This window comes from Bombyx mandarina, chromosome 19, assembly GCF_030267445.1.
Source record: "Bombyx mandarina strain Sakado chromosome 19, ASM3026744v2".
Classification (NCBI taxonomy): domain Eukaryota; kingdom Metazoa; phylum Arthropoda; class Insecta; order Lepidoptera; family Bombycidae; genus Bombyx; species Bombyx mandarina.
Window position 1 is genome coordinate 3,376,881 of NC_143225.1, and position 10,464 is coordinate 3,387,344.

A 10,464-nucleotide genomic window follows, 5' to 3' on the forward strand; every position below is an offset into this window, starting at 1 on the left:
ATGCCGCCACCTACCTTGAGATATGAGTTCTAAGGTCTCAGTATATGCGGGGGTGATGGTACCTACCCATGCGGACTCACAAGAGGTCCTACTGTCCTATCGCCAAGTGAGTATGCTGACGATCGAATCCTTCAGGTAGGCACCAATTTTTTCAATTAAATGTACTTACTGTAGGGATATACTCGTATACGACAAAGGGAAGATCTTCCACCTAGCAGATGATATTGCTTAGCAGACCGACGGTCCGAATGTTGTTCTTCGGAAATTGTATGTATGCAAGCTTATCTTGAAGATGTCGTAAACTAGATTCAAGCATTTGTCAAATATCTTGTGTTGCTGGTTACCGCCACATTTAACACGATTACACATATTAGTTCCACTATGAAGGAACAAAAAACCTGTGATGAAATCTAACTAAAAAAAATATATAGTGATGGCTTAATCACTATATAATGGAGACAAATAGAGGAGAGACATGGACGCTGTGATACTTATAGGCTCCACTAAACACTTAAGAGGTACCCACATAGGGTAATGAGCTGGCTAACAGGTTGCTGACGGAGATGGTCAATGCCTAATCAAGCTTCCGATGCCTCACTCGGCCGGGCGTCTTTGATAATCTCTCATATATCCTGCGCCCCACTAAAGGCTTAAGAGGTACCAGAACTAGGAGTGGGTGATATAAATCGTATATAGATTCAATATCTATATATCGCAGCAATATCGTTGAATCCGATATCGCCCCGCACGAAATCTATATATCGATATCAGCCGATACACGATATTGCTCGATGTGATGCGCATCGGCATATCGTACCGATTCGTGAATCGAAATCTATATTTCGATATCAGCCGATACACGATACTGCTCGATGTGATGCGCATCGGCATATCGTACCGATTCGTTAATATCAGCAATATTCGTTTGGTTCGTATCGAATCGGCCAGAGTGAGTGAGCGCACGATAGGGATACCATGTGATGAATGAAACAGAAACAGGCATTATCCATACAATTGTAAACCTTATATTTAAGTCCATATGTCTAGATTATTCTTAGCGTATCAGCAGGATACAATTAAGGAAAGAAGTTTCAACTTTCGACCCTAACTTGAATGCAGTATAGCCTATTTGCATAGTTGAATTTAATTTCACGCGCTTTGACCTTGAACTAGAATTTTTGGACAAGTGTTTATAAATACTTAAAAGTTTTTTGTGTTTGATTTTTAAAGTACACATTTTTCTATTTTTAGTTGAATCCAAATAATTGAGTTTATTTCTTGTGTTTGTATTAAACTTTTGAAATCTACACTCTTTTGGTATATTTTGTAATTTTAAATTAAGACACAAAATACTAAAAACTGAAAATAATGTAGCCAGTCCTAAGCCTGGTAAAAGCATGAAGGAAAGTTTTTTTGATATTTTTATATTCATGTTCTTTTTATTACTTTAAGATCATATTATAAATTGATATCAGAAAACCAACCGTATAACGTTGACTTAAATCTATATCTACTACGATATTATATCAGCGTATCGTTTCAAATCTCAAATATCATGAATCGAGAAAATCTACTAGCATCCATCAATATATAGATTCAGAAAATATATAGATTCAATATCCGATATTGATCCTCGATATATAGATACGATTCGATACGCGGCAAAACCGATATTACCCACTCCTAACCAGAACAGGGCAATGAGCTAGCTGACAAGTCGCTGACGGAGATGGCCAATCCTTAGTCAATTTTCCGATGACTCACTCGGCCGAGCGTCCTTGGTAATCTCTTATATATCCTGCGGTTTTAGACGGGTGGATTGGACGTGACGAGAGTGCAGGGGAAACGTCAGGTGGCTTCGGTAGTCCCATACACTCCGCGCGCCCCTTTTCTGTGGACGTCTCTTGCGTTTCGGTCGCTGGCCGTCGATAATTAGTTCAGTAAGCGTCAAAACTAGAGAAACTTTAATTTGTTTAAAACAAAAAGAAGGCTTTTTAGTGAGCAAGAAATAGACGTTGAATTTTTAGGGAAAATCAGTATCTTATCCTATTTTCGTTTTAAAATATCACTACATAGTATAAAACAAAGTCGCTTTCTCTGTCCCTATATCCCTATGTATGCTTAAATCTTTAAAACTACGCAACGGATTTTGATGGTTTTTTTTTTAAAAGATAGAGTGATTGAAGAGAAAGATTTATATGTATATTAACATCCATTAAGTAGAGGAGAAATCAATAATAAATCACAGTTTCCGAAGCGAAGCGAGGGCGGGTCGCTAGTAAAAAATAAACGAAACTATAAGTACGACATCTCAAAAACCGAACGAGTTCTCATGAAGCAATGTTCCTTTTCGCAAATACTCTTTGTATATTCCTCATATAATTGGCGCATGCGTAAAAACTATTTGTGTCAGGGCTGTGACCTGGTGAGCCCAAGGTCGCTCATGTTTGCTTTTAATTCTGTCATTCTTCGAACAGATCTTTCAGAACGTGTTCACGTCGTCGCTGTTACAAAAGGTGCAAATGGATCTTGTTCCACCATTAGCTACTGTACATGGTGAGTTCTTGAATGTTTCTTGTGTGGATGAATAATTATTGAACCATTCCTCCTATGTACTGTAGCGCTATGCAGTTACTCTTTGTATATTTTGTGTCTAAGAGAACTGATAAACTAGTGGCTTGGAATATACATTTCACTGTGTTGTACCGATTTAAGTTTAATAATTCAATTTAAAAGTTGTTTTTTTCTATCTAAAGATATAAATGTCAGTTATATATTTTTTTTAAAAGGTGTAATGTGATTTTTTAGAAATGCATCATTCTTGTTACACATTAGAATTACTTAGAGGCAGAACGTTTATCACTAAGATTACAGTGTTTAGAGCAAATAAAAAACTGCCAGCATTGAATAGCTTCTGTGATCCTTTCCAATGTTTTGCTTACTTACAATGTCAATGTCATTAACTACAAAGGCGAATGTTGCGCGTAAGTTTTGACCGACTTCGGTAGGCAGCTCAGATGTGCTGCTTTTTTTATGGCTTAGATAGATGGACGAGCTCACAGCCCACCTGGTGTTAAGTGGTTACTGGAGCCCATAGACATCTACGATGTAAATGCGCCACCCACATTGAGATATAACTTCTAAGGTCTCAAGTATAGTTAAAACAGCTACCCCACCCTTCAAACCGAAACACATTACTGCTTCACGGCAGAAATAGGCAGGGTGGTGGTACCTACCCGTGCGGAATCACAAGAGGTCCTACTACCAGTGATTACGCAAATTATAATTTTGCGGGTTTTGGTTTTTATTATACGATGGAACTTCAACGATCCTTCAGTGTGGAAGTCAATCGTGAACATTTGTTAAGTACGTATTTCATTAGAAAAATTGGTACCCGCCTGGGATTCGAACACCAGTACATCGCTCAACACGAATGCACCGGACGTCTTATCTCCTAGGCCACGACGACTTCAAGACGACGACTTTAGTTTTAATTTTGACATACTACGTACAAACTTGGTTTTTTCTACTTAAGCTGATAGCCTTGAGAGGCTATGTCAGCGTAACCTAACAAGTAGGTGAGCTCACGGGGCTCAAACCTGACGTCGTTGCTAACACTAACCCTAGCTAGAGCAGTGCCTTGCACAATATACCACCGGATCGGAATCGTGGCCCACTGAGAAGGTCCGGCGGGAAAATCAGTGGGCTTCGGCATTGCAGTAAGCATACAAATTATACTATAGGGGAACGATACCCCGCCCCGCTTAGCTTACTATGCATTTATAGTAATGAGCAATAGACGTTAGTCAGTCAGTGGTCAACGTGCAGCGATCCACCGCGGTCGCTGACGCGAATAAACATGTAATTATACGTAGTGTTTTATTGACCGCTCCGATGATGTTTATGGAGGACAACACGCAACAAACAACCAACGCACACGCCTCTTCCTCCTTCATCTCCCAAATAAACCTCACACTGGTGACCACTGACTGACTAACGTATGCTGCTCATTACTATATGCACAATAACTGCATAGTAAGCTAAGCGGGGCGGGGTATCATTCCCCTACAATACAATGCAAAGAGAATGTCATGTTAAGTTCTACAGTGATAAGAGGATACGAACTTCCCCTAAAATACAATGCAAAGATAATGCCATGTTAAGTTCTACAGTGATAAGAGGCTACGAACTTCCCCTAAAATACAATGCAAAGATAATGCCATGTTAAGTTCTACAGTGATAAGAGGCTACGAACTTCCCCTAAAATACAATGCAAAGATAATGCCATGTTAAGTTCTACAGTGATAAGAGGCTACGAACTTCCCCTAAAATACAATGCAAAGATAATGCCATGTTAAGTTCTACAGTGATAAGAGGCTACGAACTTCCCCTAAAATACAATGCAAAGATAATGCCATGTTAAGTTCCACAGTGATAAGCGGCTATGAACAGTTCGTCTATCATAGTTTTTTTTATTACGCTTGTCGGCAGACAAGCATACGGCCCGCCTGATGGTGAGTGGTTACCGTCGCCCATGGACTTCAGCAATGCCAGAGGCAGAGCCAAGCCGCTGCCTACCGCAAATTTGTATTAGATGAAAATTATTACTGAAAATTGAAAATTCGTACTTATGTACAATTTATTTTGTAGTTACACCGATGGTTTTTCTTGTTATGTATCAACGTGATTAATTGGGATTATTTTGAATTGTTCTCTTTTTTATATTATCTAAGATAATAATACATTTTTGAATAATCTGTGGTAGGCTTGAATCGTTTATAAAATTGCTATTATAACTATGTTTTGGTGAACACAACATCTGTGCGCTGCGATATATGGACATTTTCTTTGTAAACCGGTAATTAAGTATTTGTAATTCTCGTGAGTGACGACAATGGGAAGATCTTACACCGTATACGTGAAATTGCTAGGTAAACCGACGGTCCTACGAGATGTTATTGTTCGGAACTTGTATACAGCTCCTTGCTCCATAAGGGGAACATTAAGCCGAAACGTGGGTAAAGTGTAAATAATGTAGATCACGTTAAAAATTTTATATTAAGATCACGTTAATACACATTAAATACACGCAAACACACACACACACAAACTCACACACACATACATACATACACACACACACCTGCACAAACTCACACACACAAACACACACACACAAACGTCTATCTTAAAAATATTGTTTGAAGGATTCAGGCATCCGTCGCATGTTTAGGTATCGCCCCAAATATGACAAAAACTGCGTCGAATAGTTCAATAAAAGCATGACAGAGAGACATTAACTAAATAGGTTACCAAAACAATGTCTTCCATTATTCAACTGTTCCATCCACCTATTTCACTTAGCACTATTTGGGTCAAATGCTTCATAAATGAAGCTATCGGGTGTTTTGATTGAATTTCCATGTTTCAATAGGCATCAGAACACGATGTCTATTTGCTACTGAGAGTGAAATATATAGAACTACGTAAATTATAATCGAAAATTTCTCTATTGAAATTGGCTAGTCCACCGAGTTTCTCGCTGGATCTCCTCAGTGTGTCATGTTCACGATCCGGTGGTAGATTCTGCGAAGCACGGCTCTGACTAGGGTTCGTGTTAGCAACATCGTCAGGTTTGAGCCCCGTGAGCTCACTTACTCGCCCGGAGAATATTTATTTATATGTCGTCGCGGCGCCATGGATGGCTGAGCGGTAATTTCCGTCATCACTCGTATTCGATTGAACTCATAGTCAATAAAACTTTTTAAATTATTAATTATTGAAACTCAACACACACAGCTTTCACAATGACAGGGTAAACCGACAGTTTCGTTCCACATACCGACAGACCGACTGACTGCCAGAAACTCACTGACTGAGACGGACGGACCGTCTGATACGGACTGAATGACTGTCTGACACGGAATGCCACGACTCTGTCCACGTACCGCCATTTTATACTGTGGCGATACGGAGTCTACCCTACATTTTGTGATATTTATCAAAACAACATTTCATCATTTAAAATAATAGTCAAAACAACGTCTTATTAATATTACTAAAAGTCGTTAACCACGACATATATATATTTGATAAATAAAAAATATTGCTTAGATGGGTGGACAAGCTCACAGCACACCTGGTGTTAAGTGGTTACTGGACCCAATAGACATCCACAACGTAAATGCGCAACCCACCTTGAGATATAAGTTCTAAGGTCTCAAGTATAGTTACAACGGCTGCCCCACCCTTCAAGCCGAAACGCATTCACAGCAGAAATAGGCGGGGTTGTGGTACCTACCCATGCGGACTTACAAGACGTTCTACCGCCAGTAATTACGCAGGAAGTCAATCGTCAACAAAAAATGCTTGATTCTTTGATCACTGTACCAATAAACAAATCAAACTTTAAAGGTGTTTTGAAAATTATAGAAATATTGCTGCTGCATTTTGAAATTGAAAAGTATAAATGAGATCGGTTATTATGATCTGTCCGCGGTGGACAATGATTTTATGGTGATGATATTTATTCCAGCATGCAGCGTCCAGCCTTTAGAAGAATACGACGGGCCTCGAGCGCCATTGATACGTCAAGTCTCCCTGGATGAGGAGCGTCGCGATGACTGCCAGGGTCATTGGCGTGGTCCATATCTACAGGGCGAGGAGGAAGAAAAGGGAGTCAGGCTATTTAGAGCGTTGTTGCTGCAGCACTTGAGGTTAGAGGAACTCAGGCCCCCGCCATGTATGTTGGCGTCCGCAAAACCTGACCAAAGGTGAGTCAAAAACCTGCGCAAAAGGAGCGAGTGAAAAATTAAATGAAATACGAATTATTTTAGACTTTCACTATTGTTAACTTAATTGCATACACTATTATTTGCCGACTGTGAGTGTATATTGTCGGGGCTAGTCATCGAGTTCCAGTACTAAAGGATAAGGCGTCCGGCGCAATGGTATTTAGCGATGCAACGGTGTTCGAATCCCGCAGGCGGGTACTAATTTTTCCTAACGAAATACGTACTTAAGAAATCTTCAGGATTGACTTCCACGGTGAAGGAATAACATCGTGTAATTAAAATTAAACCAGCAAAATTATAGTTTGCGTAATTATTGGTGGTAGGACCTCTTGTGAACCCACGCGGGTAGTACTGTCTATTTCTGCCGCGAAGCAGTAATGCGTTTCGGTTTGAAGGGTGGGGCATCCGTTGTAGCTATACTGAAACCTTAGAACTTCTATATCAAGGTAAGTGGTGGCATTTACGTTGTAGATGTCTATGGGCTCCAGTAACCACTTAGCACCAGGTGGGCTGTGAGCTCCTCCACATACTTAAGCTATAAAAACAAGTAACACCAAAAAAATTAACTAGAAAGACTAGACTGATTTCTTGTCGAATTTTCTCAGCGGCTTGCGATTCTGACCCGGTAGTATATTCAAGGAATTACTGCTATTGCTAAGGCTAGTGTTAGCAAATTCTCTTAGGTCGAGCCCGTGAACTCACCTACCCATCCGCGCGTAGCTGGAATAGCCCCTAAGTTACCAGCGAATAGGTTGGGAAAAAATATTAACCGCACTTATAATTATATTTGTACAGCAGCGTTTCATTATTAAGCAAGTATAACACCATAATATCCCAAAGCTTTGTCAAACAGGGGCTGGTGGTTGTATTGGCGAGACTGGAGGTCGTTAGAGCGAGCGGCCAGGAGGTTTAGGGAAACGAAAGCCAGGGCAAGACTGGCCGAAAGGGCGGAGCACATCCCTCTACTGAGTTTAGACGAAGTGGAATTTGAGGATATTATGCAAGAACTTTGCCAGGTATTTAAGTCGGCGGTTAATCGAGCTACGAATTTTTAATTCCTAATTTATGGTAAATCATATACCGTAGCGTGTAAGTAAACACGAAAGAACTAGATTAATAGTTATTTTATTGTTCTACAGGCTTGTGCTCACGTGGAACAGAGAGCCCTGGTGGTATTGGCGTTCTTGTGCGAGGTTTGTGCCCGTGCTGTCAGAGTTGGGGGCTGGTGCAGAGCCGCGGAATGGTCGGCCAAACACGTGGCCCAATGCGCCACACCTTGGGCCATACGGCATGGTGGCTGGGTGAGTGCGGTTACTACGTATATACATATATTAATCGGACTACGATCGTCAATTGGCATTTGCTGGTGATAGTACAAATCGTAACGCCAAACAGCAGTTGTGACATGCCTAAGGAATTGCATGTGCCGTGCCATTCAAACCGGAACGCAGGACTGTTTGTGGTAGAAATAGACACGTTTTTTGGTGCTTTTTTTATTTGACTTTGACTTTTATTTGACTTTTTTGATTTTGATTTTTATTTGATTTATTGCTGTTTCTCAAGACATTAGTCATTTTAGTTTTAACTTTGTCAACGTCTCACCTCCAAAGCGTCACAGTACGAATTTGGATAATTTCTAACGTGTTCCCACAATGTAGTTTATAAATGAATATATTAAAATCACGATAAGTATGAGTAATCTTTATTGGATCGTGTATATTAATATATTTAAATAGCATAACCATTTAATTTTCATTTATTTCCAGAGTCACGTAGTTGAACGTGCCGGCGGGGCGCGCAGAGACGAAACAACACTACTTGCCGGCGCGGCGGTCGCGGCTATACTGGCGTTTCTTTTGTTTTGTCGCGCTCGGCTGCGTCAAGCTTTGATGTAACTACCCACATCATACATTGGAGCGTCTCCCGGTGGTAGATTCTGCGAAGCACTTCTCTTGCTAGGGCCAGTGTTCCGGTTTGAGGCCCGTGAGCTCACCTACACGTTAGGGTGAAGCTGAAATAGTCTCTCAGGGCTATCAGCACAGGTAGAAAAAAAAGGAGCGTCGATACATAAAAACTTGAACTGGCAATAGCAATGTTGACGGCTGGCCAAATTGTCTTAGACATGTCAACGAGAGCCTTAGTATCTTTTGGATATACTTTTACAAGAAAATGAATGGGATTAGAACGATTTCTAAATAAATATATTTATAATCATAAATTACCTTAGTCGTATATGTGATTAGGAAATATTATGTAGTGAACAGTTATTTTATTAAGAATGTTATTGTTATATTATATTAAGGGAATTAGTTCCTGTACTATGTTTGTTGTTCTTTGAAAGGTTTTAATGGATACAATACTCACTTTTTCTCAATTCTACGTTTTTCTTCTGTTCAACGGCGTGGTTACTACATTTGTAAAAGTTTGCAATGTTATCGTAAAAGGATATTTTATGTATGAATAGAGGGAGTCTTGATATAAAACACTATGCTAGATTGTATTTATGTATATTTAGCGGTACACACACTGTAAGATAATGCATTTAAAACTGTTTTTACAAAATAACACCTAAAGGATATCGCAATAATTAAAGTAACTGCATAAAACTAAACACAAAATGTTTTGATTTAAATCCTGCATCTAATTCAATTGAAAAAAAAACTTCAGAGGTGTCAAGGGACACCCGGATGGAACGAAGTTCCTTTCGATTAATTAGTGAAGGAATTGTAATTTTTTTTTTAAGTTATAATAATAAATTACGGCATTATGAAGAAGAAAAAAACAATACTATGAACTAAATTACTATTGTTGAAACGCTATCTCGAGAAACTGTACTCATTACGCGGACCAATCGGATACGAGCAATGTCACGCGATAAGCGCCTACACGTTGATTGGTCAGAATGACGGATTTAAAAAGTGTCGTGACAACTTTTCGTAAGAATTTTTTCCGTCTAGCCCCCTTTCACAACGCGCGATAAGGAACTTCGTTCCAATAAATGTGAATGTTTCCTTGTTTCAATGTGATCCGATTTATTTTGACTGTTTTTGGAAGGAAGTTCCTTATGCGACGCTGCGGAGGGGTACCGTATCCGGGAAAAAACGTCCGTAACGTAAAATTTTCATTAGTAATGCACACAGTGTACGACTTAACTTTATAATAACGTACAAAAAATACCTAACATTTTTTTTTTCGTTCATTGACCACGATCTCAGAGCGTTCGTTTGCGCAATACACTAACTCTTATGCAAGTAATCGTGAATGAAGTGTACCACAATAAGTTCGCACGTTACCGAATGACCGTGGGTTGTTGCGAAACCTCCAGTTTTATTTTCTTTATATCTCGAATAGAACTTAAAATTAATATTTTTATAATAAGGAACTTCGTTCCTATCCGGTGTCCCACGACACCACACATCTTTTTTTTTTAAGTATCAGCTAGCGACGCCATTTTTACCATCGTTGAGTATCGGGAATAATAAAATGGTTCTCGTCGAACCCATCAAATGCGACGAAGGGCTCGGCGATCAAATTAACCCTCAGACACAGCCCACTGATTTTCTCGCCGGATCTTCTCAGTTTTATTACTGGGTAGGACCTCTTGTAAGTCCGCATGAGTAGGTACCACCTCCCTGCCTATTTCTGCCGTGAAGCAGTAATGCGTTTCGCT

The 10,464-nt window shown here is 39.7% G+C and overlaps 1 protein-coding gene and 1 long non-coding RNA gene across 2 annotated transcripts in view; one reads left to right on the plus strand and one right to left on the minus strand.

Moving 5' to 3' along the window:
* Positions 1-6,261, minus strand: part of LOC149500810 (uncharacterized) — a 131,826-nt gene extending 125,565 nt beyond the window's left edge. Inside the window, exon 1 of the long non-coding RNA XR_016324680.1 lies at positions 6,198-6,261. This is a non-coding gene — a long non-coding RNA (uncharacterized LOC149500810). The remainder of the gene's footprint in view (positions 1-6,197) is intronic.
* Positions 2,362-9,360, plus strand: LOC114239426 (uncharacterized). Its single transcript, XM_028169612.2, has 5 exons — positions 2,362-2,556; positions 6,536-6,773; positions 7,648-7,810; positions 7,934-8,095; positions 8,561-9,360. The coding sequence occupies exons 1-5, from the start codon at positions 2,523-2,525 to the stop codon at positions 8,687-8,689; spliced, it is 726 nt and encodes a 241-aa protein (XP_028025413.2). The 5' UTR covers positions 2,362-2,522; the 3' UTR covers positions 8,690-9,360.
* Positions 9,361-10,464: the final 1,104 nt, after the last annotated feature.